Source organism: Oncorhynchus masou, chromosome 1 (assembly GCF_036934945.1).
Source record: "Oncorhynchus masou masou isolate Uvic2021 chromosome 1, UVic_Omas_1.1, whole genome shotgun sequence".
In the NCBI taxonomy this organism is placed as follows: Eukaryota; Metazoa; Chordata; class Actinopteri; order Salmoniformes; family Salmonidae; genus Oncorhynchus; species Oncorhynchus masou.
Window position 1 is genome coordinate 25,761,774 of NC_088212.1, and position 12,962 is coordinate 25,774,735.

The 12,962-nt window shown below is 43.6% G+C and overlaps 1 protein-coding gene across 1 annotated transcript in view; it reads right to left on the reverse strand.

The window, feature by feature from the left end:
• The window catches only part of LOC135540392 (nuclear receptor corepressor 2-like), a 183,427-nt gene that overhangs the window by 84,146 nt on the left and 86,319 nt on the right, over positions 1-12,962 (reverse strand). The window contains 2 exon segments of the mRNA XM_064967013.1: positions 1,528-1,644; positions 4,196-4,378. Of these exon segments, the coding sequence (XP_064823085.1) occupies positions 1,528-1,644; positions 4,196-4,378 (300 nt within the window).

Sequence of the window (12,962 nt, forward strand, 5' to 3'; positions counted from 1 at the left end):
TAAGATCTCAAACAGCATGAATCCAATATCTGAGGGAAAGCAGAGTGACAGTCTACCATATTCATTTTTCATCATCAAAGAGCTGTCAGACCGAAGTCCTCTGCACCTCATCCAGATGCTCCCAGTCTTCCTTCACAGCTTCAGTCTCATTCTCAATACTTACAATCAAGCAATTTCTGTGAACCCAATAACACTGTATGAAGTCCAAAAAAAGAACACTATTTCAGTCATATAGAAACATTCATCCAAAGGAAGTGTGTTTTTGGAATGGTTTTGTTCATTATCTTACATCACTACCACCCCAACAACTAGGATCATGATGAACCAAGGGGTATAGCTAGCTCACATAATGCAGTCAATACATGTATTCTAACTTTGACCAACCTGTGAGGTGATTTAGGAATGAACACTGACTACAGCCATTACAGGCTGAGCACTGATTGAGACACACTCATATTTACACAGAGAGAGAGCAGTGTGTGAATGTGTTAGGGCATTTGAAATTATTGCAGTATTCTAATAATGTCATTATATTTTTAAGAAACTTCAATGGAGACTTGCTTGAGAGAGACTGTGTGCTGCACTCTGCTTGTTTCAGAAGAACGGTGAGGGAGGGGCATGACAGGGCCAGGGGCCAGTGTGTGTGACAGTCTATGTGTGGCACAGAGAAAAAAAAGACAGTGAGAAAAGAGAGTATTTAGACAAACTTGTTGCTACCATAGGTTATCTATCACACCACCTGATAGTGCTTGTCTTGACTGCATCAAATCATTGTAAAGTAGCTAGCTAGCTACAGTAGCCAGCTTGGTTAGCCAGCTAGCTAGCTACAGTAGCCAGCTAGCTAGCTACAGTAGAAAGCTAAGTTACCCAGCTAGCTAGCTACAGTAGAAAGCTAAGTTACCCAGCTAGCTAGCTACAGTAGAAAGCTAAGTTAGCCAGCTAGCTAGCTACAGTAGAAAGCTAAGTTAGCCAGCTAGCTAGCTGCAGTAGAAAGCTAAGTTAGCCAGCTAGCTAGCTACAGTAGAAAGGCTAATTGAGGCTTTTTTGCTCCGCTCCCCATCCAACGTCTACAACAACTCCATTCATATGAAACAACAGCCTACCTCTTGGTTGATTGTTTTAGCCTACTCCTTCTCATTTAGCCAACTTCATTCTGTAATTGTAATTCCATTTTGTATTGATGAGATCTCCCTCTTCACTTGCTATACATGGAGCCTCTGACTGCAGCAGCGATTTGATTGATCGACAATAACAACAAGCTACACGTGTGAGACCAGTGTAGGCTGCTGGTGAATCCTTTTGATTGGGCGCACTCATACAAACTGTCATAAAACTATTGTTATATAAAAATGTTGAATGTAATGGTTTATCCTTGTAGGCTATGTAACAATGTCACATAGATAATTGTATTCCATTTGAGACAAAGACTGTATACTCTCCAAGTGATTGAATACTAGCATCCATTCGGATATTCAAATATTTTAATAACCGTGCCCATCCCTAGCGTGTGTGTGTGACAGTACTGACCCTGTTCTCGTCATAGATGATCTGCACCAGGCTGCGGTGCTTGGCCTCACTGGGCGGGGGGGAGATCATAGACCGTTCCGGCTCCTGGGGCTTCGCTGCCTCCTCCTCCAGCTGTTGCTGCAGGTCACAAACGCAAATACGCAAACACTCAGGATTACTGGTGAACACAGTGTGTAGACAAGATGTCCCTTTGACTCAGGTTGGGAGAGAAGAATACGCAAGAGAAAAATGACAGAAAGGTTATCACAAGCCGTGAACAAAGGAGAAATCCCTGATCCTGCAGCACCCTTGTGCTTCTCTGTTTCTGTGGAGACAGGTTACTAGGGAAGTGTGTGTGTGTGTGTGTGTGTGTGTGTGTGTGTGTGTGTGTGTGTGTGTGTGTGTGTGTGTGTGTGTGTGTGTAGCCCCCCCGCTACTCATCATCTCCAGCAGTGATGAACCTAACTGTCCTACTAGCTGTAATAGCTATTAAGTCCCATGGGTCCAGTTAACCAAAGGGTTACCACAACATGGTGTAACAAAGCCAGCCAGGGCTGGCCGCATGCCAGGGAGGAGAGTAGGACTGAGGAGACAAAGTATTTCTTAGGTCAAGAGGATATGCCACTTTCCCTTTGTCGGCCAACACAACACCCATCCTGTACTGGAAAGCCTTGCTTTTCCAACTCCCTGGGCAATATCTTGGTGGCATTTTATGAGGGATAAAAACAGGTGAACAGGCCACTGGACAGAGCCTATAGCCAAAGCAATGGCACAGCAGCATCTACTGAACTGATCCATTACATCCATGACGTGTATTTAGTGGGGACATTATGGCCTCCTCACAGCACAACCAGAATCTTAGATCTGCAATAACTTACATTATCGGGGTTTATTACAACTTCAAGTAAAATATCAAATGTGGTATGATCCAATAAACAGGATAGGTCAGTAGGAGTAATAAGAACAGCAGTATGAACAGACTAGGGGCAGTGCTGGTCGTCTGTGGCAGCAGGGCTGCAGATGTGAGTGGTACAGTCTGGGGTTTTAGTGAAGCTGCTTCTCTGGGGGCTAGGGCTCCTTGTCAGTGTGCTGCTGCATGCTCTGCAGGGAGGTGATCTACAGTATGAACAGACTAGGGGCAGTGCTGGTCGTCTGTGGCAGCAGGGCTGCAGATGTGAGTGGTACAGTCTGGGGTTTTAGTGAAGCTGCTTCTCTGGGGGCTAGGGCTCCTTGTCAGTGTGCTGCTGCATGCTCTGCAGGGAGGTGATCTACAGTCTGGGGTTTTAGTGAAGCTTCTCTGGGGGCAGTCTGCTGCTGCATGCCCAGGGAGAAAATGAACAGACTAGGGGCAGTGGGCCTGTGGCAGCAGGGCTGCTCAGTCTGGGGTTTTAGTGAAGCTGCTTCTCTGGGGGGGGCTTGTCAGTGTGCTGCTGCATGCTCTGCAGGGAGGTGCTCCCCAGGGCTGCAGCCCTGGGTCCTCAGGATCATCCTGGGCCCCAATCGGGATGGATAAGCAGCTGGGGAGGAAAACGCACACATTCCCAGAACCTCCCCCTTCCAAACCCACGGCAGAGTAAAATAAAATAAACCAACTGTCCTGAGCATGGCTGACAACACAGGCTGGCTGTAACCGGAGCCCCAGCCCCCACTCTCTGCCAGAACTCTTTAAATAAAGTTTTACCACACCACTTAATGGCTCCAGATGTTTTAATGCTTGGAGAGAGCTGAAGAGAGGAAAGCGTTATGGCGGGGGGAGGGGTGGTTCCGCTGTATAAAAAATAAATGTAAAAAATAATTTAAAAAACATTCATAAAAAGCATAGTGTGTTGTTGAGGGAAGGGATAGGGAGGGGGCTTGATTTATTTTTCTAGGTAGCAGAGCATACTCTTTCAAACATTCACTAGGCTTCATCACTAACCCCCTCCCCCCTCTACCCCACCCCCCAACACCTCCCACAGCGGACCGTGCCATGGGTTACAGGTGGCTTAGATTTACGAAGCAGCATTTTGAGTGCCAGCCAAAGGAGAGACTTGAGGGGGGAGAGTTGCACCATAGAGCTCTTCTATAAAACATGACGTGGCAGGCGGCCAAGAGGAAGGCCGCGAGGAAGAAATATGAGTGATTTAACAGTCACAAAACTTCCAACATAATCCTCCTTTCCCCCGGGGGAAGCTGGTATTTATGGATTTATATATTTTTAACCTACTTTTCTCCTAAAAGAAGAAGAGAGGAAGGAAAAGCAGAAGAGAATGCAGCTGCCTAGAAGCAGAGCACTGTGGCAGGCTGTGTGAGCCCGAACTACAGTAACTCAATACAATAATTACAGCAATACAGCCTGGTATGTCTAGTCTACTGTGTGAAGATCCACTGAAGACAGGCAATAAGAGGGATACTAGATTTAAATACAGATGGAAACATTGTCAGGAAGACTGCTGGAACTGCCAGAGAACAAGCTGACGGTAAAAAGAGTGCAGGCCACGCACTTTCACAGAAACATTCAGGCTCAATGAGAAGTAATGACACAGATAGACACATTTGGGTCATCCTTAGAAGATAAAGCATATAGATTGCATCAAATTGAAAAACAGTCAACTAAGCACAGTCTCGTAATGACAAACAGCGACAAGCATCAAACAAACCGTAGAGAACAGGACCTACAGTATAAGCCATGGTTGTACGGTACCTGTACCTGTTTCTTGCGTAGCTTGCAGATCTGCTGCTCCACCATGGTGATCTCCCGGTCAACACGGTCCATGTTCTGGATGAGCTCCTCCTTGGAGAAGCGGGCTGGCACCAGGTCCAGATCTGGGTCCATCTGGGCCGGGCTGACGGGGGAGATGGGCTCCAGCTTCCCCATGGAGCTGCCCCGGTCCTGGAGGGAGATAGAGGTGACAGAGGATCTTAACTCAACATTTTATTGGTGTTTCATAATACCAACACTGTTTACATAGTACATTTTGCATATTGTCATGTTGCTCGGCAAACAGAAGACAGAGTAGGCAGTTAAACCTGGGACCTCTAGAAAGGACACAGAGATGGCGGCAAAGAGATAAATCTGCTTGTATGTTTAGACTGCAGCCATCGATTAGACTGCAACTCTTAACTGTCCCAGCCTAATTCAGTTAGCAGTTTAGAGGCAACAATGACATGCTGCATCTCGGTCTCTCTCCTTTTTTGTGTCTGTCTGTATCTGTGTGCGGTCTGTGATATGGGTGGCTCTGAGCAACAAGTGATCTTAACACCCTGCCTTTGACTCCTTTGGGAAGGCAGCAGCACACTACGGTAATGAAGTCCTCTGGGTAATGAAAGCCTGTGTCAGTGTCTCACAGTCACTAGACCACACTAATGAATATACAATCAGACTTCAAATAGAACACACCAGGCTCTGTTTGAGTATTGTTTGTTTAATTTGAAGGATGAAACACAGTTAGAAGGACAATACAGGGTGGGGGTGGGGGTTATTAAGACATTCTACAACTGCATCATCTATGAAACTCAACTCTGGATTAGGGCTGGGCGATATGGACCAAATATCATACCACAATATGTTTCACATTTTTGACAGTATGGTGTTATTTTATAGTATTTTAAGTATCTGAATATTAAGCTAATGTTTTATGAGTAGTGAATGACCCTAGAATGGCAACAAATGAATTCTAAGTGATTATATTTGGCTTTCTTCGTTCTGATGGTTTTATAACTCACCCAAACTAGGACAAAAACCGACAGTGAAGTCGTCCAATTTGTAGAACTTTGCATTTATTTAGCACTGTATCGAAATACCTTCATAGAAGTATTGTAAAAATCTATACTGGAATGTGGATCCATACCGGTATACACAATATATCGCCTAGCCCTACTCTGGATAGCTTAATTTGCAATGCCTTCTTTACATAGAAGTGAAAGGATGGGCTATGTTGTGCCTTGGAACCAGAGCCCCACTCAGCAGTCTAGTGGTCTCAGTGGTATTGCTGACTATAGGAGGTCTTTGTGCCGGGTCAGTTTACAGGCTTTACTTCTCTGAGGAATAACAATGTCAGCAGGCGAGGTGCACCCTCTCCATTTTAACTATCTTTAACATATTGTACTCAATGTATTCTGTATACAGTAGGGACAGTCAAAGAGGACTATAGTCCATAATTGTTCCGTGTAGCTTAGCATTTTACAAGCATTGACTAGGTATTTGAATAGACCGTTAAAATACTGTATATCCTAAACTTAGCACAGGATGACAGAAGCAACCAGCATGGGAAGTATGTAATGGTGTACCAATGAATTTGCTGAAAATAACTACAACTTTTTCCAACACAACTCCTAATAAACCACTAATCCCTCCTAGTAAACCCACTGTGCGTGTGTGTGTGTGTCTGTGTGTGTGAGCGAGACAGGGAAAGGAAATAGAAGTGTCTGTGTGTGAGTGTATGGTTCATCATGTGTATGGTATGGCTGTGACGATACCAGTATTGTGATATTTATTCCATGGCAAAAATGAAAACATGAAGCAGACTAATTTTGGTATATTAAAAACAGTCTATGTAAAATATTATGTGCTATTGCTAGGAAAATAAATGTGTGACTGGATGACAACAATGTTTGTTTCCAACATTAAGGCTGTTTTCCTAAAGAAATTAAATCTGCTTTGTGTTTTATTTCCTTGCCACGGTACTAATGAGTATTGCAGTACTGGTATTGTCCCGGCCCTAGTGCATGGTGTGTGTAGAGACACACGGACAGTAAATGAGAGTGTGTGATTCAGCTTGGGTTTTGTTCTGTGCTATTTTTAAACTGCTGTAATGAGTGTTATATAACTGGCCTAATCTAGGGGAGGCAGGCAGGCAGGATGAGGCTGGGTCATGCTGCTCTCTGACCTGCTGCAGCTGAAATGTCAGGAGGAGGGGGATGGAATGGACTGGCTGGGATGAGATGACGAGCACCCAGACTGCTAGTCATACACGTCCATCACATCATAGACACACACACAAGCCTACCAGTGGTTTGTCTGCTAAACATCTCCATTTCTAATCATATACTTGGAATGCTGCAACAACCACTTGTTATAGGATATATCTTAAAGGGCATATATCTCTCTGAGAAATGATGATGTAAAAGCAGAGACTGGCCAAGATGAAAGAAGAGTCTGCGTGAGTTAGGAAAATAGTGTGTGATTTTGGAAGGAAAATCATTGATATAATGTCTAGAAAGGATAGGTAGGTAGAGATTAGATTACATGTCCCTTAGTATTAAGACCTTAAGTACAATTGCCTGACAAGCAACCACTTAAGCTCTGCAACCTCTTCTACCAGAGTTAAGTCAATGACTTCTGAGTTTGTGTAAAACACTGCGGTGTTTAGTCGGGGGGGGGGGGTTCATCTGGTGAGAGGGCTATCTATCAAAAAGAAGATTAGTTCTCCTGGGCTTTCAAGTAGTTCTCTAGGACCTACATCCTGACTGTCTTCTGTACTTGTGAAGAGCAACACATTTCAACACACTGCTAGCAGATGGAGTGTGAAAATATACTGGGGGAAAAATGCCACAGATGTCTCAAGTTTTGAGGGAGTGTGCAATTGGCATGCTGACTGCAGGAATGTCCACCAGAGCTGTTGCCAGATAATGTAATGTTCATTTCTCTGCCATAGGCCACATCCAACATTGTTTTAGAGAATTTGGCAGTACGTCCAAACGTCCTTAAAACCGCAGACCACGTGTAACCACACCAGCCCAGGACCTCCACATCCGGCTTTGTTACCTGCGGGATCGTTTGAGACCGCGAAATCAGTAGATTAGAGCCTAATGAATGCATTTCAATTGACTGATTTCATTACAAGAACTCAGTAAAATCGTTGAAATTGTTGTATGTTGTGCTTATATTTTGTTCAGTATAGGAGATCCCCATGTTAAAGCCTGTCCCCACTGCAGATCATATACCCAGTCTAATACCACACATGAAAAATCCCAATCATTCAACCAACTTTAGGCTAACTTTGGACTGTCTGTGATTGTGTGTATGTGTACACAAACATATGTAATGCATGCTGAGTGAGCACAAGCTTTGATAGAGCGTGCATGTTGTACAGTATGTGCAGCAAGTGTCAGTGAACATACACTGTACCAGTCAAATGTTTGGAAACACCTACCCATTCAAGGGTTTTTCATTATTTTTTACTATTTTCTACATCATAGAATAATAGTGAAGACATCAAAACTAGGAAATAACACATGGAATCATGTAGTAACCAAAAAAGTGTTAAACAAATTAAAATATAATTTATATTTTATATTCTTCAAAGTAGCCACCCATTGCACACTCTTGGCATTCTGTCGGCCTGGAATGCCTGGAATGCTTTTCCAACAGTCTTGAAGAACTTCTCACATACGCTGAGCACTTGTTGGCTTCTTTTCACTCTGTGGTCCAACTCATCCCAAACCATCTCATTTGGGTTGAGGTCGGGTGATTGTAAAGGCCAGGTCATCTGATGCAGCACTCCATCACTCTCCTTCTTGGTCAAATAGCCCTTACACAGCCTGGAGGTGTGTTGGGTCATTGTCCTGTTGAAAAACAAATGATAGTCCCACTAAGTGCAAACAAGACGGGATGGCGTATCGCTGCAGAATGCTGTGGTAGCCATAATGGTTAAGTGTGCCTTCAATTCTAAATAAAGCAGTGTCACTAGCAAAGCACCCCCACACTATCACACCTCCTCCTCCATGCTTCACGACGGGAAACACACGTGGAGATCATCCGTTCATCTACTCTGCATCTCACAAAGACACAGCGGTTGGAACCAAAAATCAGACCAAAGGACAGATTTCCACCGGTTTAATGTCCATTGCACGTGTTTCTTGGCCCAAGTTAGTCTCTTCATATTGGTGTCCTTTAGTAGTGGTTTCTTTGCAGCAATTAGACCATGAAGGCCTGATTCACACAGTCTCCTCTGAACAGTTGATGTTGAGATGTGTCTGTTACTTGTGAAGCATTTATTTGGTCTGCAATTTCTGAGGCTGGTAACTCTAATGACCTTATCCTCTGATGAACTTATAACTCTAATGACCTTCAAGTAATGATGGACTGTCAATTTCTCTTTGCCTATTTTAACTGTTCTTGCCATATGAACTTGGTCTTTTACCAAATAGGGCTATATTCTGTATACCACCCCTACCTTGTCACAACACAACTGATTGGCTCAAACGCATTAAGAAGAAATTCTACAAATTAACTTTTAACAAGGCACACCTGTTAATTGAAATGCATTCCAGGTGACTACCTCTTGATCTGGTTGAGAGAATGCCAAAAGTGTACGACATTGTCATCAAGGCAAAGGGTGGCTACTTTGAAGAATCTCAAATATAACATATTTTGATTTGTTTAACACTTTTTCAGTTACTACTTGATTCCATGTGTGATTTAATAGTTTTGATGTCTTCACTATTATTCTACAATGGTGAAAATAGTAAAAAATAAAGAAAAACCATGGAATGAATAGGTGTCTAAAGTTTGACTGGTACTGCATGTGCGCTCCATAAGATAATTGAAAGGAGCAGGGATAAACATCCTGTTGGTTTCATGTTAGCAGGTGTTCTTGATATCACATGATTCAGTCAATTCACTCACACAGACACACGGAGAGATCAAGAACAGAACACTACAGCAGGTGCACAACTAATCTTAGCCTAGGTGACATTTTAAAGTTAGATTTTTTTTTGTGTCAATGGTAATGTTGAAACCAAAGAAACAAGCACCCCTGACTATCTCTGACCATGAAAACAGCCTGTTCCAAAAGATAATGAGTATAGATAGAGAGCTGCCAGTATCATAACTGACAATATAGAACAATCCACCGAATGACATTCCAGCAGACAGGAGAATGTGGGGGGAAATAAATGAAGGGGGCCGCGCACACACACACTCACTCAAACAAAAAATCTGTTCGCTTCCAGATCACCTTAGTCTTCCAGGAAAGGTATTTGAGTTTCCACTAGGGCTGTGGTGGTCATGAACATTTTGTCAGTCGGTTATTGTCATGCCAATGACTGTACGAGCAACACTCACTACCGGGTTCCAAACAGTCTCTGGAAGCAACGTCAGCACAATAACTGTTCATCGGGAGCTTTATGAAATGGGTTTCCATGGCCGAACATGCACACAAGCCTAAGACCACCATGCCAAGCATCAGTTGGAGTGGTGTAACACGCTTCACCATCTGGAAGTCTGACGGATGAATCTTGGTTTGGCGGAGGAATAATGGTCTGGGGCTGTTTTTCACAGTTCGGGCTAGGACCCTTAGTTCGAGTGAAGGGACATTTTCATCCTACAGCATACAATGACATTCTAGACTATTCTGTGATTCCAACATTCTGGCAACAGTTTGGGGAAGCCCCTTTCCTGTTCCACTATGACAATGCACCTGTGAACAAAGCGAGGTCCAAACAGAAATGGTTTGTTGAGATTGGTGTGGAAGAACTTGACTTGCCTGCGCAGAGTCCTGACCACAACCCCATCGAACACCTTCGGGATGAATTGGAACGCTGACTGCGAGCCAGTGCTAATCGCCCAACATCAATGCCCGACCTCACTAATGCTCTTGTGGTGAATGGAAGCAAGTCCCCGCAGCAATGTTACAACATCTAGTGGAAAACCTTCCCAGAAGAGTGGAGGCTGTTATAGCAGTAACAGGGGGACCAACTCCATACTAATGCCCATGATTTTGGAATGAGATGGTCGACGAGCAGGTGTCCACATAATTTTGGTGTATATAGGCCTATGCGAATGCATAAGCTCATATGCTTATGGGTGTTTTGAATGAATCAACTTTGAAAGTGTTGACCATTTCGTTTGGCTTTGAAACAACATCCACAATGATCAAATTTTCGACCCAGTTTCAACCTGTTGTTGAACATCTTTATTCAAATTGTTCAATCACAGTGAGGTGAGTTTTAAACGCACCATACTGTTTTGGGTTTGTTGTGATTTTGGATTTCATTTGCATGCAGAATGGTTAGAGAGAAAATAGAGCCCTGAGTGCCAGGCCATTAGCAACCAGGCAGTAGTTAGCGATTGGGTACTGAACACATGTCCAGTGTGCATAAGAGGAGATTACGTCACTCAATGGTCAAGTGGAATTTGACTGCGGTTATGACTCATGACTGCCAGTGTGGTGGTATTACGATCACCCCAACAGCCCTAGTTTCCACAACAGCATAAATATCACTGTCAGACTGACAAGTCAGGCCACATGTTAGACCAGTGTTGGCAGTGTGTGCCACGCATGGACATTTGGTTAAGTCATATCTCAAGAGATGTGAAGAATGACCTTCCAGACCACAGTAGCCTCCCCCTCCAAACTCCAACCGCACACACACCTCATTCCTATTCTGTCCTCCCAGGGCCGATCAATAAGCAGAGGCTTAGACAGAAGATGGCCTTCACTCCATATCTCACTGAGGAGAGAAAACCAGGCTGTCATTGTGTTTGGTTGAGGTCTGTCATTTTTTTTACTCACAACATTTTCCTGTGTGTATCAAGAATGATCCCCCACCCAAAGGACATCCAGCCAACCTGACAACTGTGGGAAGCAAGGGAGTCAACGTGGGCCAGCATCCCTGTGGAACGTTTCAGACACCTTGTACTGTAGAGTCCATGCGCAGACAAATTGAGGCTGTTCCCGAGGGCAAAGTGGGGTGCAACTCAATATTAGGAAGGTGTTCCTAAAGTTTTGTATACTCAGTGTATGTACAGGACTCCAAACTGGAATGTTAAAGTCACAAATCTTATTTTCTGGTGCTCCAACATTTTGTTGTGCTTTTATCATGTTTAAGATGGAAGCACCAGTGCTACCAATGAAACATTTTAATTTAGAGCACGAGTCTATGTAAGAACTAGTTTCAGTACAATACAGTATAGTACAGAGCAGTTTTACAGTTTTTACATTTCTACTACAGTGAGAAAAGTGATGGTACTATACATTTGCTGAATGTATAACTGGCCTGAAGCGATATAGGTACTTGTATCACTTTGTCCTTGTTCAATCAAAACTAATTTCACAGGCAAATGAATTCACTGAGATTACTACCTCTTACACATTCCTGATACTGATGTTGAGCGTGTTATTGTAAAGCTAGATGGTGTTAGTGTTCAGAGTGCTTTAGAAGGGGCTCGTGGCTGAGTATGCAGTACATTGGTCCTCGTGAGATAACGTTACACAACGACAGGCCTATTCAGAGCTAGTTATTTCCCTGCTAGACAGGCTGCTTGTATTATATAGTCTAGTCTGCTCCCCCTTTACATGTCCCTCTGTCTCTTCCTCCTCCACTTCCCTTTATCTGTGCTGCTCTCTGTATTTGCCATTTGCCTATTTTCATTCCCCATTCCTCTTCTATGTCTCTCCTGTTTAACTAATTCTTTCCATACAGTGATTGCATTTGACAGAACTTACAGTCAGGTCCAGAATTATTGGCACCCTTGATAAAGATGCACAAAAAAGATTGGATAAAATAAATGCAAATACTGAGCTATATGGTCGGTGAAAAAATACAATTGCTCAGATAATGTATTTTGTTTAACAAGTAATATAAGAATATATATAAAAAGAAGGGGTCAAAATTATTGGCGGCCCTGTTTTCAATACCTTTTCAAATCCAATCTTATTAGTCAAACACATATTTAGCAGATGTTATTTCAGGTGTAGCTAAATGCTTGTGTTCCTAGCTCAAACAGAGCAGTAGTAGGTAACATATCATAACATACACAAATCTAAAGTAAAAGAATGGAATAAAAAATACATAAATATCAGGACGAGCCATGTCGGAGTGACATTGATTAAAATACAGTAGAATAGAATATAGTATAAACATATGAAATGAGTAAAGCAGTATCAGGGATACAGTATGTACACATTATTAAAGTGACCAGTGATTCCATGTCTATGTATAGAGGGCAGCAGCCTCTAAGGTGCAGGGTTGAGTAACCTGGAGGTAGCCGGCTAGTGATGGTTATTTAACAGTCTGATGGACTTGAGATAGAAGCCATTTTCAGTATCGCTGTCCCAACTCTGATGCACCTGCACTGACTGACTTCTGGACGGTAGCGGGGTAAACAGACCGTGGCTTGCGTGGCACCCTGTGACATTGGGTGCCGTAGGTGTCCTGGAGGGCAGGCAGTGTGGCCCCAGTAATGCGTTGGGCAGACCGCACCACCCTCTGGAGAGCCCTGGGGTTGCGGGCGGTGCAGTTGCCATATCAGGCAGTAATTCATTCCGACAGAATGCTCCCAATTGTGCATCTGTATAAGTTTGTGAGGGTCTTAGGGGCCAAGCCAAATTTCTTCAGCCTCCTGAGGTTGAAGAGGCACTGTTGCACCTTCTTCACCACACTGTGTGTGGGTGGACCAATTCAGATTGTCAGGAATGTGTACGTAGAGGAGCTGGAAACGTTTTGCCTTCTCCACTGCGGTCCCGTCGATG